The sequence below is a fragment of the Mesocricetus auratus genome, unplaced genomic scaffold, assembly GCF_017639785.1.
Source record: "Mesocricetus auratus isolate SY011 unplaced genomic scaffold, BCM_Maur_2.0 Super-Scaffold_100676, whole genome shotgun sequence".
In the NCBI taxonomy this organism is placed as follows: domain Eukaryota; kingdom Metazoa; phylum Chordata; class Mammalia; order Rodentia; family Cricetidae; genus Mesocricetus; species Mesocricetus auratus.
Window position 1 is genome coordinate 102,493,179 of NW_024429266.1, and position 27,692 is coordinate 102,520,870.

The 27,692-nt window shown below is 59.2% G+C and overlaps 2 protein-coding genes across 5 annotated transcripts; one reads left to right on the top strand and one right to left on the bottom strand.

Annotated features, from left to right (window-relative positions):
* The first annotated feature begins 88 nt into the window (after nucleotides 1-88).
* On the top strand, nucleotides 89-15,326 carry Arhgap45 (Rho GTPase activating protein 45). 3 transcript variants are annotated; one of them, XM_040739101.1, is made up of 23 exons: nucleotides 89-545; nucleotides 2,106-2,430; nucleotides 4,462-4,605; nucleotides 4,719-4,803; nucleotides 4,898-4,970; nucleotides 5,159-5,231; nucleotides 5,324-5,461; nucleotides 5,570-5,634; nucleotides 5,809-5,919; nucleotides 6,005-6,085; nucleotides 7,582-7,770; nucleotides 8,881-9,018; nucleotides 9,557-9,747; nucleotides 9,840-9,964; nucleotides 10,047-10,124; nucleotides 10,206-10,310; nucleotides 10,413-10,585; nucleotides 11,113-11,301; nucleotides 11,698-11,835; nucleotides 12,381-12,607; nucleotides 12,698-12,908; nucleotides 14,027-14,111; nucleotides 14,399-15,326. In XM_040739101.1, exons 1-23 carry the CDS (start codon nucleotides 405-407, stop codon nucleotides 14,725-14,727), a joined length of 3,414 nt encoding a protein of 1,137 aa, XP_040595035.1. In that variant the 5' UTR covers nucleotides 89-404; the 3' UTR covers nucleotides 14,728-15,326. The 3 variants fall into 3 exon arrangements, with proteins under 3 accessions (XP_040595035.1, XP_005083387.1, XP_021090529.1); XM_005083330.4 differs by lacking the exon at nucleotides 89-545 and adding an exon at nucleotides 699-1,343; XM_021234870.2 differs by lacking the exon at nucleotides 89-545 and adding an exon at nucleotides 1,370-1,525.
* Nucleotides 15,327-19,294: 3,968 nt separating this feature from the next.
* On the bottom strand, nucleotides 19,295-23,731 carry Polr2e (RNA polymerase II, I and III subunit E). Of its 2 annotated transcripts, none has more exons than XM_040739113.1 (6): nucleotides 23,584-23,731; nucleotides 22,169-22,343; nucleotides 20,960-21,156; nucleotides 20,685-20,743; nucleotides 20,416-20,494; nucleotides 19,295-20,311 (listed from the first exon to the last, which is right to left on the bottom strand). In XM_040739113.1, exons 1-6 carry the CDS (start codon nucleotides 23,638-23,640, stop codon nucleotides 20,246-20,248), a joined length of 633 nt encoding a protein of 210 aa, XP_040595047.1. In that variant the 5' UTR covers nucleotides 23,641-23,731; the 3' UTR covers nucleotides 19,295-20,245. The 2 variants fall into 2 exon arrangements, with proteins under 2 accessions (XP_040595047.1, XP_040595046.1); XM_040739112.1 differs by having other exon boundaries at nucleotides 20,960-21,228.
* Between the last annotated feature and the right edge of the window lie 3,961 nt (nucleotides 23,732-27,692).

The following is a 27,692-nucleotide window of genomic DNA, read 5'->3' on the forward strand; positions in this document are numbered from 1 at the left end:
AGCAACTGTGTGTTTATATTTGAGGAGCCCTGGCTCCCTCCGCACTGAGTCTCACACTGTTGCATGCACAGGGTGTGCATGTGTCTGTGGTCACAGAGGTGACGGCTGCTCTAACAGTTACAGCCAGCTGGGCCCCAAGCAGCGCCTGTGGGGCGACTCTAGGCGTGAGACTCGGGCACTCCCGGGCATCCAGTCACATGTACCCTGACCTGCATATACCTGTGTGGATCTGGCATCCAAGGGCGGGGCTTGTGAGTGTTTCTGACCGTGAAGTAGAGATGAGATCAGGCTTGGGGAATGTCCCAGATGGCTTAGAGGACCCTGGAGCTTTCCTGGCTGGAACAGGAGCCCACCCCAGAGCCACGTCCTGAGAGAACTCCCAGTCCCAGCCCAGCTGTCCCATTATGAGTGGGGGAAGGCCCGGGACCCTCAAGGGGCTCCTTGGCTGGGTTTGTGGTTGGACCAGAGCTTGGAGAGCGGGCCTGGGCACCGGGGGCTGCAGGCTTCCTGGGCTGTGTCGTGGAGAGTCACCCAGTGTGGCTGAGGTCAGTGGGGGGTCTGGGTAGCTAAGGGGTGGGGCATCTAAGTTAGATGGGACCTCTGGGGGTCATCCCGTGATGTGGAAGGCGGGTGGCCATGGGAGCAAGTGGAGGCCAGAGGGGTGGTGAGGCTTCCGGGTTGCGGGGTGGGAGAGTTAGAAGCCACTCCTTCCTGCCCTGTGGCCCCCAGCGGACTGCAGGGCAGGGGGTCATAGGAAGTGGGGTCACCTCTGGGTGGTGTCTGCTGGACCTGCCTGTGACCCCCATCCCTCCGCCTCTTCTGTGCCTCCGCCCTGCCTGCCACTGTGCCTGTGAGACAGTGCTTCCTGAAGTCATCTATCTGGGAGAGTGCGTCCCAGCGATGGCCAGCTCCAGCCTGGGTCAGGTGGCCACCCCTGCCAGGAACAAACCGCGAGGGGACGGTGTGAGGCGCCTGTGTCAGAGCTGGTGTGCGGTCCTGTAAGGACTGACACTCAGGACAGTCACTGGGGGCGTGTCTATAGTGTCACCTCCCCCTCCCTCTGCTGGGGACCTTTTCCTGTGTTAGGGACTTGCCCGCCAATGAGGGCCAGGCCCATCACGTGGGTCTGACAGCTGGGGAGGGGGTGGCCCTGAGCAATGTGGTCCAGAGACAGCCAGCACCAGGAGCCGTAGGGTTGAGACCCCCCAGGCCTGCTGTCCACACCCAGGGCTGCTGGAAATCGTTCCACCATGTTCTCTAGGAAGAAACGAGAACTTATGAAAACCCCCTCTATTTCCAAAAAGAACCGCGCGGGGAGCCCCAACCCACAGTCTTCCTCAGGGGTGAGTGGAGCGCAGAACGGGCGGGGACCCAGGATGACACCCTCAGTCTGTGGCCACCGCTGGGCACAGGGCGCGAACACAGCACCATGCTGGGCCCACGGCGGGGGACCCGGACTAGCTACAGTCCTCAACAGGCAGGGTGGCAGACATGGAGAGGCCTGAACCTGGGGGCCCGCTATACGGTAGGGGCGGCCTTGGGTGGCCACCAAGTCACCCATCTTTACCAGGAATGACCATCATCTGGTCAGGAGCCTAGTGGCGTGTCTGAGACTCTGTGAGACGGGGTTTGGGCACTTTAGGGTTCTGGAAGCCGTTGGGGAAATGGGCGTGGGACTGGGGTGCAGGGGTCTCTGGATGTGCCTGCTGAATTTGGGGCTGTTTGTGACGGTTGGAGGCTGGGACCCAGGAGCCGGACGACCCTCCGGTCTCAGAGTTGTCCGTTTTCTGGAAGGTGGACACCCATGGGGGAGTCTGGGGGTAGCTGGAAGGCAGGAGACCCACGAGGGTCCTCCCCACCCCCACCAGGAAGTGGGGTGCCCCCTCCCTCCTGGGCCTCCACAGGCCCCGCCCCAGGCTGTGGTTTGGGTAGGGCAGGGCGGTTGTTTGTGAAAGCTAGAGAGGAGGATGTTGGGTAACAGGTATGGGGGGGCTTCCAAATCTCTGCCCCCTGACCTCTGACCCCTGTGAGTAGGTCCTGGGGAAACTGAGGCAGTGTCTTGGATGAAGGGTCCCCTTTGATTCTTCTCCCCTACACCCTCCCAGGAACTGCCCAGGAAGGAGTGTGCAGAGGCCCCGGGCCTGGAGGCACCAGCCCCGTCGCTGTGCACGGGCGCCAAGGCTGCAGGCACACTCAAGAGACCCACCAGCCTGAGCCGCCATGCCAGTGCCGCCGGCTTCCCGCTCTCGGGGGCTGCCACCTGGACGCTGGGCCGGGGACACCGGAGCCCGCTGTCCGCTGCCAACCCCACGGAGCTCCCCAGTGAGGGACCTTTCCCTGATGGTGTCGAAGACATCTCGACCCTGCTGGCTGATGTGGCCCGCTTCGCTGAGGGCTTGGAGAAACTCAAGGAGTTCGTGCTGCGAGATGGTGAGAGTCCCTGACTGGCATTGTCGAAACGGGAGAGAGACAAGCCTTCCATCCCGGCGCTTAGGCAGGAGGCTGCCTGTGAGTGCCAGGGCGGCGTGGTCTGCACCCGAGTTCCATACAGGTCAGCCAGAATTACACAGTGAGACCCCACCTCAAAGAAAGAAAGAAAAAAGGGAAAGCGGGGGCCGTGAGGAGGCTCCAGATAGAATGCAAAGGGAGAAGTGCGTGTCCCAGCTAAGGTGCTGAGGGGTGTGCAGGAGTTTGATGACAGCCCCGACCTACGGGGTGAATGTCCTAGGCGTTTGCCCAGAAACACAGGAATGGAGATTGCACTAGGGATGTGTGAGAACAGACGGCTGCAGAGGCCGAAGGCCCCTGGGTGCGAGGCTGTGGGCCGGGGGAGCCCGGGAGATGCTAAGGCAGAGGACGCGTAGGGAGTAAGCGGCCTGGGGCGGATTGGTTCCGTTTTCTCCTGCACGCGGCTGCCTGCCGAAGGCTCCATTTCCTCAAGAGTTATTTTCACCTCCTTCCTGTTTGTCTCCGGCAGCCCAGAGAGATGGGTCGGGCGCCGGCCTCGGCGCCCCCCCTGCTCCCCGGAAACCACATGTCAGCTCGGTGCCGGGCCCCACTCGCCCTCAGGCAGCCCACCACGCCCTCCGGGAGCCCCCGGGGTTATCTGGTCTCCGGGGCGGAGGCTCCGTGCTTTTCTGGGGAAGCGCTAATCTCCCCTTCCCGTGCCCAAGCATCCTTGCAGGCTGGCCCGGGGCGCGGGGTCAGCACTGCGGCTGGCGCCTCCGCACGGGACGGGGACGCGGGGCGGGACGAGCCGGGGCGCGCGCGCGGCCCCCGCGAGGCCCTCTCTCCGCAGCCGTCCCCCGCCCGGGGCTTCCGACCCTGAGCCTCAGTTTCCCTGCGGAGCCCACACCCGCTCCCAGCCTGATCCCTCGGCGGCGGGGCAGGGGGCGGGGCTGCTCCGGGGGGGCGGGGCCTGAGGACAGCCTAAGCCGGTTTGGCGGTCGCCGTGAGGACCCCCGGACGCGCGGGACCCGGGCCCAGCGTCCGCCCCCCCCCCGCTCCCCTGAGCCATGTGTGTCTGTGGCGCGCTGCACCCAGCGCCGGCCCCGGGCTCCCAGCGCGGCGGCCAGACGGGGCCCCCAGGTGAGCGGGCGGCGCAGGGCGTGGCCCCGGGGCTCCGGGCGTGCGCGGGGCCTGTGCGCGACCCCGGGGTGGCCGGGGCCTCTGCGCTCCCGCGGGCTGCACCCGCCCCGAGTGTCCCAGGACGGGCGCGGCTTCCCAGCCCGCGTGCTGGGGCCTCCTGGGGCCACGCCCGCCTCCGGGACACCGGCTCAGGCTGTAGCCACGGAAAGGTGGCGGGAGTCGCCTCGGGTGGCCTGCGGGGGGCCAGGAAGCTCCCGTCGGGGGTCTCCGGGCCTCAGTGCCCTGTGGTCGTGCCCAGGGCTCGTGCCTCCCCTCACCGTGCGGCCGGCGGGGCCTCTCCTTCCGAAGGGGGGCGCTGGAGGACGGGGCTCCGATCCCAGCCTCTGCGCGCCGGAGGCACAGGGTTGTGGGGAGTTTGAGGTCGGCGGGTCTGGGTTTCTCGGGGAGGCGTCGTTATGTCCACCGCACGCTCGGCCCTGACACCTTCCACGGCTCCCTGTTCCCCAGAGGGATCGCGCCGGGCGCGGTTCTTCCCGGGCTGCTGACCTGGACAGCGGGACAGTTAGCAGACGCCGCTCCCCCCGGGCTTTGCTAGGTTTGGTTTCTGAGACCGGGCTTCTTTGTGTGGCCCTGGCTGCCCTGGGACTCGCTCTGGAGACCAGGCTGCCCTCCCCAGAGCTGGACGCCACCACCGCCCGGCCCGGCATTCACTTTTTTATGCCTCGCCGTCCGCGCCTGCAAAAGAACGGGGAGGTGAAGCTCCCGTGCCCCGGCGCCGCGTTGCCCGGGAAACCGCCTCTCCCATTCCCCTCTGCGAGCCCGGAGCACTGAAGCCGGAGCCTGGCCTCTCCTCACGCTCCCTCTGCCCCGCAGACCTCCTGGAGGCCCGCCGGCCGCTGGCCCACGAGTGCCTAGGTGAAGCCCTGCGCGTGATGCGCCAGGTCATCTCCAGGTACCCGCTCCTGAACACCGTGGAGACCCTCACGGCCGCCGGCACGCTCATCGCCAAGGTCAAAGGTCAGCCAGGGGGCGGGGCGGCCTCCAGGAGGAGGGCGTGTCTGTCCGTAGTGGGGTTTCGAGGGATGCTTAGGAACTTGACAAGCACGCTCCTGCCTCCTCTCTGCCTTCAGCCTTCCATTACGAGTGCAACAATGAATCAGATAAGAGGGAGTTTGAGAAGGCTCTGGAAACTATTGCTGTGTCCTTCAGCTGCACGTGAGCTCGGGGACGCCAGTGGGGGCAGAGCGGGGTCGGGAGTATGGCTCCTGGGCCTCTGGGATGACGCCCCCTCCCCCTGCACGCCCCGTAGTGTCTCTGAGTTCCTTTTGGGTGAGGTGGATAGCAGTACCCTTCTGGCCGTGCCCCCCGGGGACCCCAGCCAGGTGAGCAGAGGGGTCACTGTGTCTGTGGGAAGGGATGGCCAGCTCCTACAGAATTGCCCGGGATTTCGGGGCGGGGGGAACAAACCTGCTTGACTCTGCCTCCTGGGGCATGGGGAGCCAAAGACGGTGTTAGAGCAGAGCACGGGCAGCCAGAGGCACGTCTTGGAATGGGATGTTCTTCGTGGCAGTCCATGGAGAACCTTTACGGACCCGGACCCGGCAGCGAGGGGCCCCCACCCAGTGTGGAGGAATGTGAGGAGGGTGAGTGCTTTCTGGGGGGTGGGAGGCAGGCGGCAGTGACTGAGAGGGGAGGGGTGGGGCCGTCAGGACTGCCCCCTGCCCCGCCCCTGCAGGCTGCCTGCCCCCCGAGGAGGTGGACTTGCTCCTCCAGCGCTGCGAGGGGGGCGTGGACGCCGCGCTGCAGTACGCAAAAGACATGGCCAAGTACATGAAGGACCTCATCGGTTACCTGGACAAGCGCACCGCTCTGGGTGAGGGGCCGGGAGACGCCCGGGCGAGCTGGGCGGGGCCCGCGGGCGAGCTGGGCGGGGCCCGCGGGAGGCCGATTCCAAATCCTGGCTCCGCACCCCCTCTGGCAGAGATGGAATTCGCCAAAGGTCTGCAGAAGGTCGTTCACAGCTGCAGACAGAGCATCACTCACGAGGTGCGTTGGGCCGAACGGGAGACATTTGAGAGGTGCGTGGGAGTCCGACGGCCCGGCCGCTGTCTTCGACTGATGATTTCTGTTGGAGGGCCTGCCTGCCTGGGGCCAGGAGTGGCTCGGGGTTCTGGGACCGCCTGGGTCCCTTCCCTTGTGACCAGCCGCCTTTGCCCACAGCCCCACATGCCCCTCTTGTCCATCTACTCGCTGGCCCTGGAACAGGATCTGGATTTTGGTCACGGCATGGTGCAGGCAGCGGGCACGCTGCAGACCCAGACGTTCATGCAGGTGGGCTGTGCCCCAGCTGAGGTGGCCGCTGGGCAGGGGCGACCCTCGCCGGCGCCTCACTCGCAGCCCTGTCTCCGTTGCTTAGCCCCTGACCCTGCGGCGCTTGGAGCATGAGAGACGACGGAAGGAGATCAAGGAGTCTTGGCACCGAGCCCAGAGGAAGCTGGTAGGGGCGGCAGGGGTGGGGTGGGTGTGTGGCCAGAACGTCTGCCACAGTGCACACTCCCAGTGTGCAAGGAACTGTCCCTCCTCGGAGTCCCGCGGCCCGGCAGGGGGCCTCAAGGGTCCCACACACTGTCAGCCGAAGAGAAATGGGAAGGGAAACCGAGGCACAGTCTCAGCCCTGGCACGCTCTCCATGTCTGTGCACATCGATCCCGTTATTCTTTGGGGTCATTTAAAGGCATGTAGGTGGGCACTGTGTAGGAGGTACCTGACAGGAAAATTTGGGGATCCCGTGTGGCCAGCACCCGCATACAAGCTAGGCATGGGCGTCCGAAATCCCAGCACTGGGGAGGTGGCTGAGTGGATCCCCGGGCTCGCTAGCCCGACAGCCTGACTGAATCTGGGTTCTGTGAGAGACCACATCTCAAAAAATAAGGTAGGGGACAGGCAGTGGTGGCGCAGCCTTTAATCCCAGCACTCGGGAGGCAGAGGCAGGTGGATCTCTGTGAGTTTGAGGCCAGCCTGGTCTACAGAGTGAGTTCACGACAGCCAGAGCTATGTAGAGATTCTCTCTCTCACACACACACAAAGGCTATCAGATTTTAATGGAATTCTTTTGTTTTTTTGCAGTTATTTATTTATGGGGTGGGGTGTCACACACCTGCAGCTCAGAGAACCTGTGGAGATGAGTTCTCTGCTCGCACCCCGCGAATGCGGGGATTGAATATGTATTTAGGTCCTTCATCTTGGTGGCAAGTGCCTTTACCGGCTAAGCCAGTGGCTGTCAACCTTCCTAACCCTGCAAGCATCCCGTGTTCTCATTGTTCCGGCATCCCCGTGCTCTGCTGCTGCTGTGGATCCTCATTCGCAGGGTGAATGTTAGGGACCCTGCGGAAGGGGCCCCAGCTCTATTCTGATGTTTCTCATTTTCGAGGCAGGGTTTCTCTGTGTAACTTTGACTGTCCTGGACCTCGCTCTGTAGTCCAGGCTGGTCTTGAACTCACAGAGATCCACCTGCCTCTGCCTCCCGAGTGCTGGGATCAAAGGCTGCGCCACCAACGCCCAGCTTGAGGTTGACATCCCAGGCTAAGCTCGAGCTCTGCTTCCCTGGCATCTCCCCTGGAGCTCAGGCTTTCCTGTTTAGGTTTCTGTCGCTCAGGCTGTGGGGTGTGGGCTCCCACACCCAGACCCGTTAGTTTGTGACTCAGTGCTTCTGGTCACCCGAGGGTGCTTGGCTTCCTGCCTGGGCGGCTCTGTGTTTTCATCTGTAAGAAAGGAAGTGAAACCTTGTGGGACGCGGCTCAGGGGAATGGAGAGGTGACTCAGTTTGCCTTCCTGTTCAGCTCTGGGTTGAGCCTGGGTTTCTCCGAGCGATGCCACTGCACACGCCCCGTGTCTCCTGTCAAGGTCCCCTGCCGTCTGGGAGGGAATGTGGGGTCCCTGCCGGTGAGGACGGGTGGAGGGAGGCCCAGCCCGGAGCCTCTCTTTTCTCTCGCAGCAAGAGGCCGAGGCCAACCTTCGAAAAGCCAAGCAGGGCTACAAGCAGCGCTGCGAAGACCACGACAAAGCCCGGCTCCAGGTGGCCAAAGCCGAGGAGGAGCAACAGGGCTCGGGCCCAGGAACTGGGACCGCGGCCTCCAAGGCCCTGGACAAGAGGCGGCGACTGGAGGAGGAGGCCAAAAACAAGGTGCATTAGCTGGAGGTGCCTTCAGGGGGTGTGTGCGCAGTTGCCGCCTCCAGGGGGCGTGTGCGCAGTTGCCGCCTCCAGGCCGGTGTCCTTCCCCCCCCATCTATGCCCGGCTGCCTCTTACTGTTTCTTTTCTCTTTCTCTTTCTTTCTTTTTTTTTTTTTTTCCGAGGCAGAGTCTCTCTGTGTAGCCCTGGCTGTCCTGGACCTCGCTCTGTAGACCAGGCTGGCCTTGAACTCACAGAGATCCGCCTGCCTCTGCCTCCCGAGTGCTGGGATTAAAGGCGTCCGCCCGGCTCTCTTACTATTTCTTTATTAATTTTTCACTGTACTGAGAATGGGCCTCTGGATCTTTCCACTTGGAAGACAAGTGCTCCGCCTCTGAGCCACGCCCCCAGCCCCTCCCTTGTGGATTCTAGGCAGGGGATCTACCCCTGAGCCCCGCCCTGGGTCTTTTTTTTTTTTTTTCAAGACAGGGTTTCTCTGTGTAACCCTGGCTGTCCTGGAACTCACAGAGATCCCCTGCCTCTGTCTCCCAAGTACTGGGATTAAAGGTGTGCGCCACCAACACCAAACTGCAGTGTCACTTTGTAAGCTTTTTTTCTTCTAATAATTTCATGCATATGAGAGTTTTGTCTGCATTTGCACTATACATGCCTGGTGCCCAGAAGACAGTCTGCATCAGATGCCCTGAACTGGGGTTATAAAGAAGCCGTGTGGATGCCGGGAGCCCAGCCCAGGGCCTCTGTGAGGTAGCAAGTGTGCCCCCCTCCCCCACTCCCCAGACACGGTCTGTGGCTTTTCTTTTCTTTTTTTGGTTTTTCCAAAACAAGGTTTCTCTGTGGCTGTGGAGGCTGTCCCGGAACTCGCTCTGTAGACCAGGCTGGTCTCGAACTCACAGTGATCCGCCTGCCTCTGCCTCTGCCTCCCGAGTGCTGGGATTAAAGGCGTGCGCCACCAACGCCCGGCTCCCGCCCTGGGTCTTACAACGTTTCTAGAGACGGCCAGCCTGTCCCTCAGCCTCCCTGTCACTGCGGTGACAGCTCTGCCCAGCATGCGGGTCTCTCCTGGGGTCTCTGTGTCAAGACCCTCAGTAGCCCCGTCTTCCCAGGCCGACGAGGCAATGGCCACCTACCGCACGTGCGTGGCGGACGCAAAGACGCAGAAGCAGGAGCTAGAGGACACCAAGGTGACGGCTCTGCGGCACATCCAAGAGGTCATCAGGCAGAGTGATCAGACCATAAAGTCGGTGCGTGATGGGCGCGGGTGGGCTGGGCTTGGAGAGGCGGGGCGATGGGCGGGGCGGGGGAGAGTCCAGTGCGGCGGAGCCGTGGGTAGGTGTCGCGGGGCAGGGCTAGAGCCTTTTGCAGAGGTCCCAGCTAGGACAGGTCTAGTCCGTTACTAGCAGCCTCGTACAGCAGGGTCCCAGCACGGTCTGCCAGGTCTTGAGAGACTGCCCTGGGCTGAAGGCCCAGCCAAGGGGCGGGGCTTGAGGGGCGGGGGCGGGGCTTTGGGCAGGGGCTGGCCTGGGTGTTAGTCTTTTAGGGGTTTAGTAGATGGGACAGGCAAAGTGCCCTTCCGAGGGCCTGGTCCCGCGTGAGATTTATGAGGGGCGGGGCTTCGGCAGAGGAGGAGCGTCTGGTGGGTGCCGCCCAATGGTTTGGGGGACAGCAAAGAGTCACCATTCCCTGCTGTTGGGGCTGGGGGCGGGGCTGTGGGAGGGGCTTGCTGGTGTGGGGCGGGGCTGCTGGCGCGGCCCCGCCTCTGACTGGGCGCGGCCCCCGCAGGCCACCATCTCCTATTACCAGCTGATGCACATGCAGACAGCTCCGCTGCCAGTGCACTTCCAGATGCTGTGCGAGAGCAGCAAGCTGTACGACCCGGGCCAGCAGTACGCGTCGCACGTGCGCCAGCTGCAGCGAGGCGAGGAGCCAGACGTGCGCTACGACTTTGAGCCTCACGTCTCCGCCAACGCCTGGTACCTGCGCTGGCTGCAGCCACACTTGCAGAGGGGTGTGGGCGGTGGGGCGCGGGCGTGGGGGCCCCTTTGACACCTCTCTCCACCCCCAGGTCCCCCATCATGCGTACACGGAAGGGCAGCTTCAGCCCTGGGGATGCTGCGGGCCCTGAAGCGGCTGGCAGCCCCCCCGAGGAAGGCGGCCCCTCCGATGGGGCTCCCAGCAAGGACTACAGGGGTGAGTGCCCGCAGGTGCCCGCGTGGCCGCTGCAATCCGGTTTGGAGACATCCTTTTCTCACCCCTCTCTCTCATACTGCAGGTGGGCGAGGCCACCAGGTCCACAAGTCCTGGCCCATCTCCATCTCAGACACTGAAGTCAACCTGGATGCCAGCTCAGGTAAGGGGCAGCTGAGTGCCTGTCACATGGCGAGTCCCTGGCCAGGTGGCTCCAGCTTGCAACACCCTGTTTCCCATGTAGGGGACTTTAAGAAGTTCGATCGGACGTCGTCCAGTGGGACCATGTCGTCCAGTGAAGAGTTGGTAGAGCAGGAAGCTGGCTTGGTGACCTCGCCCTTTGGTTCAGGTGAGGGGCTCCAGGGGGGTCAGGACAGTGGAGGGGTGTGAACATGATTTACCCAGCTGCCTCTTCCTGGGTCATGACACTGGCTGATCATCCTGCCCACAGCTGACCTCAACGGCATGGACCCTGAATTACCTGTGGCCATGCCCAGCGGGCCCTTCCGCCATGTGGGACTGTCCAAGGCGGCTCGCACGCACCGGCTTCGGAAGCTCCGGACCCCGGCCAAGTGCAGAGAGTGTAACAGCTACGTGTACTTCCAGGGAGCGGAGTGTGAGGAGGTGTGTGGGGCCGGGAGGCCCGGCCTGGTGTCCACAGCCCTGGGGACTGAAGCGCAGGGGCTGGCCTAGCGCGCACGGAGCTCTGGACTCCATCCCCAGTATCACAACTGAAGCATGCTGGTAGAGGCTTGCCATCTCAGCTCTTGGGAGCTTGGAGGCCGGAGGATGAGGAGTTCAAGGTCATCCTCGGCTATGTAACAAGTCTGAAGCTAGACCGGGCTACGTGAGACCCTGTCTCAGAAAGATCAAAATTGCTGGGTGGCGCAGCCTTTAATCCCAGCACTCGGGAGGCAGAGGCAGGCGGATCTCTGTGAGTTCGAGGCCAGCCTGGTCTACAGAGCGAGTGCCAGGACAGCTAAGGCTTTACAGAAAAACCCTACTGCAGAGGACTGGGAGGCTCTCAGTCCGCCAGTCCCCCCAGGTGGAGGATCATGGGGCACGAAGGCCCTGGAATCTGGGAGGTGGCTGGAGTGGGACCTGGCCTTTACAATGGCCATCTGAAAGAGTCCTATTCTGCTGTCTTCCAGTGCTGTTTGGCTTGTCACAAAAAGTGTTTGGAGACTCTGGCCATCCAGTGTGGCCACAAGAAGCTTCAGGGCCGCCTGCAGCTGTTTGGACAGGACTTTAGCCACGCAGCCGGCGGCACCCCCGATGGAGTGCCCTTCATAGTCAAAAAGTGCGTCTGCGAGATTGAGCGGCGGGCGCTGCACACCAAGGTGAGGGCCGGGACAGGATGGGGGGGACGGGGATGCGGGGGACGGGGATGCGGGGGATGGGGATGCGGGGATGAGGGGGGATGGGGATGTGGGGATGAGGGGGGATGGGGTGCGGGGGACGGGGATGCGGGGGGGGGACGGAGATGTGGGGGACGGGGATGAGGGGGACGGGGATGCGGGGGGACGGGGATGCGGGGGATGGGGATGCGGGGATGCGGGGGATGGGGATGCGGGGATGAGGGGGGATGGGGTGCGGGGGATGGAGATGCGGGGGACGGGGATGAGGGGGACGGGGATGCAGGGATGAGGGGGGACGGGACAGGGATGTGAGGGGGACGGGGATACGGGAGACCGGGGATGGCAGAGGACAGGCTCGGGTGACTGTTGGCTCCCCAGGGGATCTACCGCGTCAACGGTGTGAAGACGCGTGTTGAGAAGCTGTGCCAGGCCTTTGAGAATGGCAAAGAGCTCGTGGAGCTGTCGCAGGCATCGCCGCACGATATCAGCAATGTCCTAAAGCTCTACCTGCGGCAGGTGAAGCGGCGGGGGGGGGGGGGGGGTCTTGGAGGGGCGTGGTCAGTGGAGCAGATGGGGCCTTGGCGTGGGGGAAGTCGAGCTGCTGTGGGTGGACCCCCAGTGTGAGTTTGGGGCGAAGGTGGGTGTGTGGGAGGGGTTGGGGTGGTAGGAAAGGGTCACATTCTACGTTAATAGGTGTGGCTAGAGCTGCGTGGGTGTGGCTATGGGTGGCAACCATCCACAAGGGCCTAGCGGCATCTGGGGGGGACTAAAACCGGGTGGCCCCTAGTGTGGTGGGCGTGGTCAGAGCTGGGCAGGCGCCCAAATCAGGGTCTATAGCTAGAGGTGAGTGGTCACACAGGGACCAGAGCAGGGATGGGGCGGGGTTAGGCAGTACAGTGGGTGGGCCCTTGATGTGGTGGGCGTGGCAAGGCTGATGGACATGGCCTTGGCAGGTCTGGGGAGCCTTAGTGGCTGGGCCCCTAACTTCAGCGAGGCCGCATCAGGTGCTCACCCCTGCTAGGCGGGGCCTGTGACCCCCGTGCGGACATGTCACCCCGCAGCTGCCGGAGCCCCTCATCTCCTTCCGCTTCTACCATGAGCTGGTGGGGCTAGCCAAGGACAGTCTAAAGGCGGAGGCTGAGGCCAAGGCCACCAGCAGAGGCCGGCAGGATGGGTCCCAGAGTGAGGCTGCCACCGCGGCCATGGTGGGCCGCCTGCGGGAGCTCACGCGGGACCTGCCCGCTGAGAACCGAGCCACACTGTTGTACCTGCTGAGGCACCTGCGAAGGTGAGGGTCCCTGGTGGGGAGCAGAGCCGACAGGGAGCCCCTGGCGCCACCCACTCACTCACACCTGTCTCTGGCCGCGCCCTGCCCCAGGATCGTAGAAGTGGAGCAGGACAATAAGATGACCCCTGGGAACCTGGGCATCGTCTTCGGGCCCACGCTGCTGCGGCCTCGGCCCACGGAAGCCACCGTGTCCCTCTCCTCCCTGGTAGACTACCCGCATCAGGCCAGGGTCATTGAGACTCTGATCGTCCACTTTGGCCTGATCTTCGAGGAGGAGCCAGAGGAGGCACCTGGCGGCCAGGTAGAGAAGGGGTGTGGTGTGGGGGCCCTCAGGCTGTGGGTAGCAACACAAACAGTGATTGGAGGATCCCGGACATGGCTCAATAGCAGGACGCCGGCATAGCACACCAGAGGCCCTGGGTTCCATTCCTAGCACCAGTAAGCCAGGTGGTTCCCTCATCCCAGCACTGAGAGGCAGAGGGAGAACCAGGAGTTCAAGGCCATCCTCAGCTACAGAGCAAGTCTGAATCTGGTCTGGGCTAAGTGAGACCCTCATGTACCTGTATCCAAAAACCAAAAACCACCTTTAATCCCAGGACTGGGGAGGCACAGTTAGGCCGATCTCTGAATTCCAGGCCACTCTGAACTACATAGAGAGTTCCATACCAGCATAGATACATAGTGAAACCCTGTCTCAAAACAGTAAATTAATACATTCAAAAATAATTCTGAGCCGGGCGGTGGTGGCGCACGCCTTTAATCCCAGCACTCGGGAGGCAGAGGCAGGCAGAGCTCTGTGAGTTCGAGACCAGCCTGGTCTACAGAGCGAGTTCCAGGACAGCCTCCAAAACAACACAGAGAAACCCTGCCTCGAAATAAAAAAACCAAACAAGTAAATGAAAGTTAAGGAGATGCAGGGCTCGGCTGTTAGGAGCGCCGGCTGCCCATGCAGAGGACCTGGGCTCTCTCCGCTGCCACGAGGCGGGTCACAATTGTCAGTCTAGTTTGGGGGATCTGATGCCCTCTTCAGGCTCCAGATAGCACCAAGCGTACACACAGGCACACAGTACCTACGTGTATGCGCAGGCAAGACACCCAGACACAGAAAGATTAAATAAATAAATACACACAGGCACACAGTACCTACGTGTATGCGCAGGCAAGACACCCAGACACAGAAAGATTAAATAAATAAATACACACAGGCACACAGTACCTACGTGTATGCACAGGCAAGACACCCAGACACAGAAAGATTAAATAAATAAATACACACAGGCACACAGTACCTACGTGTATGCACAGGCAAGACACCCAGACACAGAAAGATTAAATAAATAAAAAGAAAATTTACAAGATGGAAATGTAGTTGGGGCATACTGGGAGCCAGCCAACCCCTGATACCTTCCCATAATGCAGGAGGGGACGTCCACCCAGTGTGTCCTGCTGGAGACGGCTGAGGGCCTGGTCTTCCCGCTGCAGGAGACGGAGGATGGAGGCCCAGGTGAGTGGTGCAGAGGGACCCGAGACCCTGAGTAGTGGGCGCAGGCAGACAGCTCAGACTTTTCCTCTATGTGTTGGTGGCCCGTCTACCCCAGGGAGGGGATAGAGGGCCTGGGAGCATCTGGGGACAAGCGGGCAGGGCCACAGGGCAAGCGGAGGGGAAAAATGGGCGGGGGAAGCCTTGGAGGCCAAGGTGGCTGAGCCTTGGTCACAGGAGCCTGTCTCTTCCCTTTCTCACTGTATCTCGGGGTTCATCCCTATCTCTGCATCCCCTCCTCTTGGCCACAGAATCCCACGTGGCATCCAATGACTCAGACTCGGAGCTGGAAGAGGCCTCTGATCCGGATGCCCTGTCATCCTCGGATGCCAGCGCCCTGCACCGCCTCAGTTTCCTGCAGCAGCCAGAAGCTGAGGCAGGCCCAGAGGAGGGTCCCCAGAGCCACAGTGGCAGCGAGGAGCAACTGGAGGCTGAGGATGGAGACCCGGGCCAGCGGCTGTGTTCCTTCAACAGCAACCAGTCCAACAACACAGCACCGGCTCCTCTGCCCGCCATGCGGCTCCTAGCGGGGCAGCTCACAGGTGGCAGCAGTGGGGACCGGCGGCCACAGTTCGTCTGAGCCTCGTGGTGATGATGGTGACTGTCAACCCACTGCCGGACACTCTTAGGGTCACTAAGGGCCCTTGACTTGGGGGTTGGTTCCCCACAACCCTGAGAAAGCTACTCAGGGGCTCAGACATTGTGGGGTGTGGGCTGACTCCGCTGGCCTTCTTATGCCTGTACGGATACAGCAGCTGAATTCCCACGGTACCCCCATCTCCATCCTGTGGTGTCCATCAGCCTGGAATGCAAGCCACACCCCTCTCTGGACGTGTCTGGACGGGTTGGAGGCCATTCGGGACCCGTGTGGTGGGTTCAGGCCCTGTGTGGGAAGCTGAGCTGACTCTGGTGTCAGGCCTCTGGCAGAAGGCTGGGTGCGGATAGACAGGTGGGGGTACACAGTGGACCTCTCCCAAGGTGCTGTGGACAGGTTCTTCACACGTACCCCCGTTTTGCTTAAAGTAAACTTAACCAGCAGAGCCACAGGCTCAATCTGTTGTCATTGTCAGATGGGGTTTTGCTTTGTAGCCCTCCCTATGTAGATCAGGCTGGCCTCAAACTCCGCCTACTTCAGCCTTTCAGCCTCCTACCCGCAGGGATTAAAAGCGTGTGCCGCTGCGTGTGTTTTATTTTATTCGTTCATTTGGGGGTTTCTTTTTTTTCCTGAGACAGGGTTTCTGTGTAGTCCTGGCCGTCCTGAAGTTTGCTCTGTGGACCAGGCTGGCCTCAAACTCAGAGATCCGCCTGCCCCTGCCTCCCGAGGGCTGGGGTTAAAGGTGGCATGTGCCACCACACCTGCCGTGCAGCTCAGCGCCATGTGTGTGCACAGTGGAAACAGGGTCTCAGATTCCCTGGGTCCTGTGCAAGAGCCAGCCTGACCTATGTGTTAAACCCATCTTCATCCCTTTGCTGAAGAGTTCAAGCAAGGTGGCAGCCCAGGCTGGGGGGCTGCCCAGTGACAGGAACTGTTGTGCCAGTCAGTCCTGGGCACATTTGTGTGACAGTTTCTGGTCACTTAGGGCAGAGTTGCCTGAAAATGTATGTGTATGTTTTTATTTTACCTTTTTTTTTTTTTTTTTTTTTTTTTGGTTTTTCGAGACAGGGTTTCTCTGTGGCTTTGGAGGCTGTCCTGGAACTAGCTCTTGTAGACCAGGCTGGCCTTGAACTCACAGCGATCCGCCTGCCTCTGCCTCCCGAGTGCTGGGATTAAAGGCGTGCGCCACCAACGCCCGGCATATTTTACCTTTTTCTGTTTGGGACAGGATCTCAGAGGCTGGCCTTGAACTTGCTGTGTAGCCAAAGAAGACTGAACTCCTGATCTCCCTGCCCTTGTTTCCAGAGTGCTGGGATGACAGGCTGGCCCTTCTGAAACAGCTTTGCGTGGTGCTGGAGATGGAGCCCAGGGTTCCTTACATGTTAGGTCAGTTTGCTAACCACCAATGCCTGGCTTCCATTTAACTTTCTGTTTTACTAGTTTTATGTTCACCAGATGATGGGGGTTCATACCTTTAACCCCAGCACTCTGGAGGCAGAGACAGGAGGATCACTGAGTTGGAGGCCAGCCTGGTCTACAGAGCATGTTCTGGGACAGCCAGGGCCACACAGAGAAGCCGTGTCTGAAAAAAAGCAACAACAAAATAGTTTAGTCTCTGGAGTGTGGCCAGGGTTCCAGGTCCCTCTGTTAGTTCCTGGCTGTGTGATCTAGGCTAGGTGTGCCTATCGATCTTCTGCTTGGTTTTTGGTTTTTTGAGACAGGGTTTCTCTGTGTAGCCTTGTCTGCCCTGAAACTTACTCTGTAGACCAGGCTGGCCTCGAACTTACAGAGATCCTCCTGCCTCCCAAGTGCTGGGACCAAGGCATGGGCCACCACATCAGTGTTTGTTTTTTGTTACAAACGACATTTTAAATATATTTCTGCAGTTCTGGGAAAGGATCCTCTACCTTAGAGCCTCAGCCAGGGGAGGGGGAGGTGACGCTCACTCCCCTCCCAATCCTTGCATGGTGGTGGCCCTGAGACACAGATTCATGCCCTGCTCCTCATAAGCTGGGGGTGGTGCACCCCAGCGTGGTGGAGGCAGGAGGAGCAGGGTCAGCATCTTCCTCAGCCACATGGTGACCCTGGGGAGCAGAGATCAGTTTGTCATCCCAGTCATGGGAGTCTACAGAATTCCCTGCCGCCCTGATACCAGCAAAGGGGAAGGGCCTTCCTTCCTGGCTGGGGGGGGCTTCCCGGGGAGGGGTCAGCCGGCCTCCTGCAGCAAACCACAGGCACAGATAAAATGCCCTGCTCTTGGTAAACAAGATGCCTTGGCTCTTGGCCAAAGGAGTCTGGATTCAGTTCTTCAAGAGAGAGGAACTAGCTCAGCCAGTGGAGAGTGAAGGTATTTGTCGAAGTCGGTGTACCTTCGATTTGGTTTTGGTTTTTGAAGTTGTTTTTGTTTTTAGGCAGGGTCTCACTATGTAGCCCTGGCTGGCCGGAACTCAGACAAGCCCCACCATGATCCTGATTCTCGTTTCTAAGAAGTCACGAGAACTTTACCCGGGGCTCAGGAGCAGCGGGCCTACTTCACCAACAGTACAGGGCACGAAAAGGCCGCCGTGGTGAGACAGGTGACCACCAACCCACTGAGCGACACAATGGGTGTGTGAGCCTTACCTGTGACTTCATAGAGGGTGAACGCAGCCCATGGTGACCAGAGCTACCGAGGGCTTTCCCGGTCACCTGTCGTGCTTAGGTTTCCTTTTCATGGCTGTGCAATCGCCCCACCACCCATCTCCAGAACGCCTAAAGCTTTGTCCCATCGTAGACACCAACTTCATCCCTGCCCTGTGTCCCCACCTTCCCAACTCTTGTCTACAGGGCCTCTGGAGTGAGACTCCCATGCCCTTCCATGCCGGGCAGGCTTGTCCCTGTGGCCCAGCTTCCGAGTTCAGTGCGCTGCTCATGCTGTGCCCCCCCCCCACTATTCACCCCACTCCATAGCTTAAGCTTCCTTCAGCTGCTATTAATCATAAATATCGGGTATTCAACCCCTGTGAGCGGGTCACGACCCACCGGCTGAGAACCGCTGCTCTGGAGGAGACGCCCTCCTACTGACAGGAGGGGAAGTCTGTGTGTCTGCAGGTCCAGAAATCTCACTCATAAGTGGAAGACACCCACCTACGTGTCTGGGGCCCCACAGTACCAAAGGAGGGGCCAGGAACCAGCAGTGAGCTGCATTTCAGGGCAAAGTTCCCACCTGGTCACAGGACGCAGGGCCCCAGCAGGATGGAAGCCCTCACTGAAACCACCGAGGTGTGTGAGACAGCCCGGAGGCTAAAAGCACTGGCAGTTCTAGAAGACTCTGGTTCGGTTCCCAGCACCCACATGGTGGTCCACAACCATCTATGACTCCAGTTCCAGGGGCTATGAGCCTCTGGCTTCCCCCAGCACCTGCATTCATGGCGTCACATGGCTCTGGGAGACAGAGGCAGGTAGACCTGAGTTCCCAGCCAGCACGGTGAGGGAGAAAGTGCCTTGGCTGTCATCACCAGAACACATGTGGAAACCGGATAAATACTGAACGCCCAAATCGAGCCTCCTATGGGCAGGATGGGTGGTGGAGACAGAAGATACTCCAGAAGCCCTCTGGCGGGCTAGCCTGGGTTGTTACCCTCTGACCTCCACGTACAGGGTGTGGCCTTGCTCTGGCATGCGTGCACGCTTGCCCCACCCCCCAGCAGGAAGTAAAGGTAAAAACATGCTTTAACCCACGTGTGGAGGTGTGCACAGTCACCCCAGCACACAGGAGGCTGAGGCAGGGGGCATGTAAGCCTGGCTGCGTACACAAGGAGACCTCAAACAAAAGCACTCAACACATCAACAGGCACTCTGCTTCTGGAGTTAGGCAGACACAGTAGCCGGTTGATACAGTGGCAGTGGAGGCAGAGTGCGCAATGGAGCGTCCGTCGGGCAAGCTGGAGCAACTGCGGTGGAGCCCCAGGAAAGCTGTCACGAGAAAGGCCAGCGTGGGACAATGGTGGGAAATTCGAAAAACAGAACCTGGGGCAGGAAATGGACTCAGAGGCCGGAAGGGGAGCTAGATCGATGGCCTGAGTGGTGGGTCCTGGGATTACGCTGGCCGTGGGAATGTATTAACACAGTCCTGAGCTGTGTCAGGAGCACAGCAGCAGGTGTTGAGTAAGTCAGAAGGGGCTGTGGGCAGCCAGGGCCTCAGTACCAGGGGCAGAACACAGGCAAGGGAGCAGCAGGGTCTTCCAGGTCAGCCTGAGCCGAGGAGTGGGGCTTTGTCACCCCAGGTTTGGGGAGGGTCAGGAAAGCAACTTGGTGAGTTGGAGTCCTGGAGGAGAATAAAGCCAGGGCTGGGTGTGGCCCCGGGGCAGGGTGCTTGTCTGTGGCCTTTGCCAGCCCCTACAGCAAGGCCTATCTTCCAGTCTGAGCAGGTAATGGCAGGCAGTGCTCTGGCTGCTCAGGGAGCAGGCAGGATTCTCACCATTCATGGAGTGACTTCTGGCTACAAGTGGTACATGGCATGCACCCAAGTTCTCATCCCGCACAGCCCAGCCCAAATTAGCCAAACAATTCATCTGTTCAAACTAGCTTTAATTCTCAAGAGTCCTACGAGAATGGAGAACTCTAAATAGGATAAGGACCTCAAGAGTTGGGGTGCAGACACTGTTCTGAGGTTGTACAGGGAGGGACTGTGGTGCTGGCCTTGTCCAGGGCCATGTCCCAAGATACAGGTCAGGTGGTAGCACACAGCCTTTACCCCAACACTTAGGAGGCAGAGACACGTGGATCCAGCCTGGTCTACAGTGCGAGTCCCAGGACAGGCTCCAAAGCTACAGAGAAGCCCTGTAAGGCAAACAGGTTATGACCCATACCCTGGCAGCCACGCGAGCAGCAGTCAGGGACCAACTGTCCATCAGGGAGCTGGCAGGAGAGTGTGGGGAGTTGGGAGGAGCAGATCAGCTGGTGTGGAGGGGATTCTGAGCATGGCCCTTGCTGTGTGGGGTTCCTTTTTATTGTTTCTCAGACGAGGGCCTCACGCCAGAATGCTGGACCAGTTCTTGCTCAAAGGCCATAAACTCTGAAGTTACAATCCTCCTGCCTCAGTCTCCAGAGGGCTAGGGTTTAACCTGGCAACAGTACAGCTTGCTTTTTGAGATAAGATCTCAGGATGCAGCCCAGGCTGGCCTGCCTTTGCCTCCTGGGTGCTAGTCTGCACTCCCATTAGATTTGAATTTTTGTGGGTACATGCGCAGCTGTCATGGTGCATGCATGAGGTCAGAGGTCAGCTTGCAGGAAGCGTCAGTCTCTCTCTTCCACCAAGTGGGTCCTCTCAAACGGCCTGGCTGCGTCTCACCCAATGTCCTACTTTTCAGAGCAGGATGGAGCCCTGCTGGGACCCTGGCGGCGGTGTGGGGCCGGGGAAGGAGGCTCGGGCCGTCTCGAGTCACGAACAGGCAGCAGGGTCTGGTGGCAGGTGGGGCTCATCCAGGGACGGTGCTGAGCCCTCGCTATGTGAGAGGCTGGGCTACTGCACCAGGCGGTAGGTGATGTAGCGGCCAGCAGTCTCACTGGGCCGGATGATCTTCACGACCTGTGGGAGCAGGCAGAGCTGGGGCTGGCAGGGCCACAGGCACCACTGTCCCCTAGCCATGGCAGCCCTGGCCTCAGAAGGGGACAAAAGCCAAGGCTTCTCACCTGCCCTCGCTTGATCCCAAAGTAGCGTGCCACTGGGTCCCCGGCCTGGATCCTGGGCAGCTGGCTCTCCCGAAGCTTGCTGGGTCACAGTCAAGGAAGCGGCTGGCCGCGCGGGGGGGGGGGGGGCACGGGATGAGGTGCTCACACTGCGGGGGAGGGGCATGGGATGAGGCACTCACACGGGGGGGGGCACGGGATGAGGTGCTCACACTGGGAGGGCATGGGATGAGGTGCTCACACTGGGGGGGGGGGCACGGGATAAAGGATACTATCTAGCCAGCAGCTCAGTCACCTCCTCCTTGGTCATGACCACGTGCTCAGGAACCAGCTGTGGAGACAAGAGACCGGCCAAGAGCCATGAAGCCATCAGGGACCTCAACAGACCCTAACTGGCTGGAGGATATTGCCATCAGCATGCGACAAAGGACAGGACCATGCTACCAACACCACCAATTTGGATGCTCGGGTCACAGCACCAGAGCTGGGGTACCAGCCTACCCCAGCACATGATGGCAGAGCCTGAGGCCCCAGAACAGACACACACCTCGTGCTCCGTGATGTTGATGAGCAGCTCTTGCTGTAGGAACTGCTCCAGCACGTACTTGGGGGCCATGTCCACCAGGGACTGCTTGGCGGAGGGTGTCATGCCCTGCTGCACCACGATCAGCGCGCGAGTGATGTTCTCCTCCTGCATGCGCTGGCAGTACACCTTGATGGTCTTGATGCCCACCTTGGGCTCCTCTGTGGACACACAGCACGACCTCACTGCTGAGGGCCACCACCGCCCTGCCCTGCCTGTGGTCTTGGGTTTCTCTATGTGCAAGGGAAGACCACAACGGCCAGGAGCCATGAATGGGGCTAGGCAGGCAGGAAACTGCAGGGTACCCAGACCCTTTGGGCCCCTCCTGGAACAGGGATGGAGGTCCTCAGTTGCTCTGAGGTTTAGGACACATAGTATTGCCAGCTTGGACAGCCTCAAGGAAAGATGGGGTTCACTGGAGCATCAGGACCCAAATGAGGAAGAGCAGGCCCAGGGGTCTGCAAAGACACTTTTCTCTGAGACAGGCGCTCTCTGCACGAATGGCTCTCAACCGGTGGGTCCTGACCCCTTTGACACCACAGGAACCACAAGTATTTACATTATTATGGCTCCAAACAGTAGCAGAATTACAGATATGAATTTCTCGGTTGGGTGTCACTACAACACGAGGAACTGTTTTGTTAAAAGGTCGCAGCATCTGGAAGGTTGAGAAGCAATGCTCTACGACGCTGTCCTAGAACTCTCTGTATAGACCTGGCTTTGACCACCTGCCTGGTCTCTGCTTGCCAGGTGCTGGGAAATGGGCACATGCTACTACACCCATCCCTACACTAATTCTCACACTAGCCCCAGGGCCTCAAAGCGTCAGGGTATTAAAGGCTGCTTGGGGAGACCAGGAGGCAGCTGCACAACACCCCCTCCCATGAGACGCCTTTCGGGGCTGCCTGGGCTGTAAGGCAGAAACCACGGAACGCAGCAGACGGGAGCCACGGGGTCTGAGGGCTGGTGCTGGGACCCAAGGGGTAGAGAGTGGACACCGCCTGGACAAGTAAAGGTTTCCAGGGGCAAAAGCGGGTTGGCGACGGCAGCAGTCCCGCAGGCAAAGCTGGGTAAGGCTGGGCAGAAAGCCGGGATACCCCAGAGGGAGTGCTGTGACACGTTGCCGGACAGGCACCAGAGCCAGGGCCTCGGTTACTGGTACAGGGGCCCCACCTGGGAAGAACACGAACATCTGGTCTGTGGGGTCGTCGTTGTGGGCCACCAGCACGGTCAGGTCCGTGCGCCTGGGTCTGCCCTCGCTGGGTTTGTCTCCAAACTGCGCCTTGAACTCCTCGAGTGTCTGGTCCAGCTCATCCTGGGTGACCAGGTAACCACGGTCGTGACAGAGCTGCAGAGACGCAGAGCCAGGAAATAAGCACTCAGCATGAGGGCTGGGACGCAGAGCCAGGAAATAAACACTCAGCATGAGGGCTGGGCCGTGTAGAGCCCAGACCTAACCCTGAACAGCCAGGGCTGGCGGGGACAGAAGGGGGCACTTAACTGACCAGCAGCGCTGCATGCTGTGTGGCTGAGCCAGTCGGGTCCCCAAGCTCGGAGAGGCCCACCCACCCCAGCGTCACTGGCAGGCCAGGGCTGATCCTCGACCTGTCAGTACCCCCCCTCTTCAACTCGGGGACTCCCTGTTGGGTCTTGGGCCTGATGAGGAAGAGCAGAGAGTAATCCAGATCGGGGCTGAGGGGCAGGCCTGAGAGACCAGGCCCTGGGGTCCAGCCAACAGGAGAATCAAACCTATGAAGCATACAGGCTCTTCACTGGGGTCTGGCCTGTCCCCTCCCTCACCATCCCCTTTCTGTCTTTTGTTGTTCAGAGACAGCGTTTCTCTGTGTAGCCCCGGCTGTCCTGGAACTCACTCTGTAGACCAGGCTGGCCTCGAACTCACAGAGATCCACCTGCCTCTGCCTCCCCAGTGCTGGGATTAAAGGCGTGCGCGACCACTTCCCAGCCAACCTAAGTCTCTTTTATTTTTGGGACAGGGTCACTCTATGAAGCTCCGAGTGACCTCAAACTTTCAAAACAGGCCGTTCTGGTTTTGCACTCAGAGCCTGACCTGCCTGCGGCCCGCGTGACGGGATGAAAGGCGCGTGCTACCAGACGGCAGTTTGGCCTTCTGTTTATTTTGGTTTCTTAAGGCAAGCCTGAGCCGGGCGTTGGTGGCGCACGCCTTTAATCCCAGCACTCGGGAGGCAGAGGTAGGCGGATCTCTGTGAGTTCGAGGCCGGGCTGGACCGACAGCCTCCAAAACAATACAGAGAAACCCTGTCTCGTAAAACCAAAAAAAAAAAAAAAAAGACAAGGCCTGTCTACAAAGCCCTGGCTGTCCCGGAACTCTCTGTGGACCAGGCTGGCCCCGAACTCGCAGAGATCGCCTGCCTCCGCCTCCCGAGTGCTGTCATTCAAGGCCCGCGCCACCACGCCGGGGTGACCGACGGCTGGGAGCGGCCACGCGGGTGCTGGGCCTGCGCCGACGCAGAAGACCCCGAGCTCGTCCATCCCCAGCGCCCCGCCAGCCAGGGGCGAGCGCGGCCACCCCGCCGGCGCCCGCCCCGAACCCCGTACGCGCGACTCGCCTGCATGATGGTCTTGCGGATCTTCCACAGCCGGTAGGTCTCCTCCTCGTCGTCCATGTTGCCGCCGCTCGGACGCTGCTGCGCCTGCGCGCCCGCTCTGCGCCTGCGCCAGAAGGCGAAAGGAGCTCCCCACTCACATACGCAACGCGCCTGCGCGGAATAACGGCACCGCCCCGTCCCCGCCCCTTCCCCGCCCTCCGCCCCGTCCCCGCCCCTTCCGCTCGGAGGCGCGAGAGCGCCATCGTGAAAACGTCGCGATGATCGGCCACCGCCGTTTAAGCGTTAGCCAGAGGGAACTGGGCGCGTAGACCACGCCTTTAACCCCCGCACGCGGGAGGCGGAGGCAGGCGCATCTCTGCGAGTTCGAGGCCAGCCTGGGCTACAAGAGCGAGGTCCAGGACAGTCGGGACTACACAGAGAAACCGTGACTCAAAAAACAAAACAACAACAAAAAGAAACGCCTGTGCATCTTTTTCCTTCCTGGGGGTGGGAGGCGTGGGTTTCACTGTGAGGCGCAGTAAGGTTTTAGGAAATGAGAGTTATCTAGATCTGGGAGCGATGGTGATGCAGTTGGTCCCAGCACCCTGGTAGGCAGATGTCTCTCTCTGAGTTCCTGGCCAGACCCTGTCTTCGGTTTTTTTGTTTTTGTTTTTTTAGGTATGGGGAGAAGCACTTGACATTAACTTTCAGGTGACACGACCCTCCAGTTCTTTTTGGTTGTTGGTTTGGTTTGGTTTGGAGACAGGGTTTCTCTGTATAACGCTGGCTGTCCCAGAACTCGCTCTGTAGACCAGGCTGGCCTTGAACTCATAGAGATCTGACCGACCCTGGCTCCTGAGTGCTGGGATTAAAGTCGAGTGCCACTACTTCCAGGTAACCCTCTCACCTTTGTGGTAGTGAATGGGCAGAGCCTGAGGACCTGGGCATGGGACGTTAGATAAACAGTTTGGGGTACAGGCAGGGGCTTCCAGTGGCCAGCTGGATGAGTGCCACTGAGGGGAGTCTGCCTGTAGGAGCTCTCCTCTGATCTTACCTCCTGCGGTGGCCTCCAAAGGGAGGGGCGCTGTTAGGAGGTGTGACTCTGTTGGAGTAGGTAAGTGTGTCCTTATGGAGCCTCATGTATTTGATGGCCTCTCTCTCCAACATGAGGGACTCCCCCAGTGACACTTCCTGCCCTCTACCTGCCCTTATGAGGAATGTCTCTAGGCCCAGGAAGACTGACCTTATCTAAAAGCTGTCTCTGAGCCTGGGTGCCTGATTTATCTCCATGGTGACCCTTGGCACGGTTTCCTGCTGGAAGTCCTCCCTCCCCTTGTGACAGGACACAGGAGCTTGCTACTCAATGCAAATTAGGGTTTGTCCCCAGGCTCCCCAGTCCTAGGTACTTCCTGTACTCTGGGATAGAGCTGAGCTGATTGATCCAAGTCTCCTGGAGGGCTGTGTCCCCCCCTTGTTCCCCGCTTTCGCTCCCCTTGCAGACCGTCACCAAAAAGGAAGGAGAACCACAATATATTCTCAAGATGCCACCCATGGTCTCTGACCACTTCCTGTTGCCTGCAGGAAAAGATAGTCGTCTGCCTGCAGGCCACCGTGTCCCACTGCGATGGAATGGACTAGACCTCTGAACATGTTTTTCCTGCATAAGAGTTACCATTGTCGTGTGTCTTCACAGCAGTTTAAACCCTGAGACACCTCTCTTCCCTGGAAGTCTGCCTCCTAGTGTGAAACTTCCAGCTGAGAAAACCTCATTCCTGGCTCAACCCCCCCCCCCCAGCTCAGGAGAATCACCAAAAAGTCCTGGTGGAGTGCTGGGTACACTGGCTCCTCTCCCGAAGCTGCCCAATCCCTGCCTAAAGCCTCGTCACCCCAGCCAGCACCTATATTACCCCCACTTTAGATAGGCCGTGTGATTCTTTTCCTGCCCCTCCCCTGCCTTGATCTCCGGAGACGGAGGAGTCACCCGGGAGCTGCTTTGCTCAGAATAAACCTGTCTTTAGCTTTCTAATTCAGCCTGGTGTGGTTTACTGCATCAGCAAAGAAACAGCATCAGGATACATAACACCTGCTAGTGTGGCGCAGCCTTTAATCCCGGCCCTCGGGAGGCAGAGGCGGGTGGATCTCTGTGAGTTCCAGGCCAGCCTGGTCTAAGGAGCAAGTTCCATGACAGGCTTCAAAGCTACACAGAGAAACCCCTCAGAAAAAGGGGTTAGAGCACAGGCTGTTGTTACAGAGGACCTGGGTTCAATTCCCAGCCCCCACATGGCAGCTCACAACTGTCTGTAACTCCATTTCCTGAGAGTTTGATGTCTTCACACCAAAGCACATTAAATAGAGTTTAAAAAGAAACAAACAAAAGCCTATTAGTGTGAGCTTGAGTCTCCCTAGTTCCTGGCTCTCACCGTTTCCTCTGTGCTTGGTCTCCATTGTCCTCTGTCACCAGCCAACTGCAGACACTCTCCTTACCAGGAATGCCACAGCCAACATTCTTGTCCAGGACCCAGAAAGCGCAAAAATGGAACACCCACCAGCAAAGACGAACTGGATATAACACCCAGAAACGCCTCAGACATCGTTACGACAGATGCCTGTGTAAAACACCCCAGACTTGGGCACAACTGATTCCATGATGGAAGTTCCATTCAGGCCATAAAACGCAGCACCACCTGCCAAGAACGAAAACAAAGACCTAACTGTGGTGATGTTTTGCTTATGATCTAACAAATAAAGCTTGCTTAAAGATCAGTGAATAAAGCTAGCCACACGAGATAACCACAGAGGTCAGGCAGTGGTGGCCACACCTGTATCCCAGCACTAGGGAGACAGAGGCAGGAGGATCTCTCTGTTAGTTCCAGTCTAAAAGAAAAACAGAGCTCACACAAAGGCGATGCCAGCACTGGGAGTGACATTTCCCTAATCCCAGCACGGAGGGGGTGGAGACTGGTGTGGCTGGAAGAGAGGAATGTAAGGCAGGAGGAGACAGGAGAGGGTGGAGTCTGAGGACAGGTCAGGTCGCCCCTTTGGTCTGAGCATAACTCTCGTGGCTGCTGCGTTGCTTCTCTGATCTTCAGCATTAGTCCCAGTATCCAACTCTCTGAGTTTTTGCTTGTTTGATTTTTGTTTTTTTGAGACAGGGTTTGTCTATGTAACAGTCCTAGATGTCGTGAAACATGCTTTTTAAATCAGGCTGGCCTCGCTGAGCGTTGGTGGCGCACGCCTTTAAGCCCAGCACTGGGGGGGCAGAGGCAGGCAGATCTCTGTGAGTTCGAGGCCAGCCTGGTCTACCGAGCGAGTTCCAGGACAGCCTCCAAAACAATACAGAGAAACCCTGTCTCGAAAAACAAAAAAAATTTTTTGTTTGTTTATTTTATGTATATGAATGCTTTTGTTTTCATCCATACCAGAAGAGGGTGCCAGATCTCATTACAGATGGTTGTGAGTTACAATGTGGTTACTGGGAATTGAACTCAGGATCTCTGGAAGAACAGCCAGTGCTCTTAAACTCTGAGCAGTCTCTCCAGCCCTCTTGCTATTTTTTTTAACTTCACTTTTGTGGGGATATATGTGTGTTTCCTTTTTTTGTTTGTTTGTTTGTAAAAAAGAAAGAAGCCAGGCATTGGTGGCGTGCACACCTTTAATCCCAGCAGGCAGATCTCTGTGAGTTCGAGGCCAGCCTGGTCTACAGAGCGAGTTCCAGGACAGCCTCCAAAACAATACAGAGAAACCCTGTCTCAAAAAACAAACAAATATAAAGAAATCAAATAAATGAGGGTAGTGTCTATCTGGTTGTTGACTGTGGATAGAGAAATAACTTAGTAGTTTCAATAAATATTTCTGCCCCAAATCCAGAGACCGAAGCTATCAGGGCCCCCTGAGGGGTCTGATACATAGTGGATCACTACATGTTCTCAGAATAAACCTATCACCCTAAAGATCAATACCCTAAGGGTCTCTAGGCCCACAGAGCATTCCCCGAGGTGTGATCCTCTGTTCCCATCAGCAGCAGGACAGGTGGAGACAGCAGCCTGGGTGGGCCACGCCCGTCCACGCGGGATCCGCTTGTCAGTCCCCTGTCCTCGCCGCGCCTCTTGAAACAGCTACTGAACAGGCCC

Excerpts from the sequence above, each read along its gene's own strand:
- Arhgap45 (XM_040739101.1), top strand. The coding sequence starts at position 405 with ATGAGTGGGGGAAGGCCCGGGACCCTCAAGGGGCTCCTTGGCTGGGTT. Across the intron at positions 9,965-10,046 it reads TCCCAGCAAGGACTACAGGG|GTGGGCGAGGCCACCAGGTC; the intron begins GTGAGTGCCCGC and ends CTCATACTGCAG. Across the intron at positions 10,586-11,112 it reads AGGGAGCGGAGTGTGAGGAG|TGCTGTTTGGCTTGTCACAA; the intron begins GTGTGTGGGGCC and ends GCTGTCTTCCAG.
- Polr2e (XM_040739112.1), bottom strand. The coding sequence starts at position 23,640 with ATGGACGACGAGGAGGAGACCTACCGGCTGTGGAAGATCCGCAAGACC. Across the intron at positions 21,229-22,168 it reads GATGTTCGTGTTCTTCCCAG|AGAAACCCAAGACCACAGGC; the intron begins GTGGGGCCCCTG and ends CCTTGCACATAG. Across the intron at positions 20,495-20,684 it reads ACTGAGCTGCTGGCTAGATA|CAAGCTTCGGGAGAGCCAGC; the intron begins GTATCCTTTATC and ends ACTGTGACCCAG.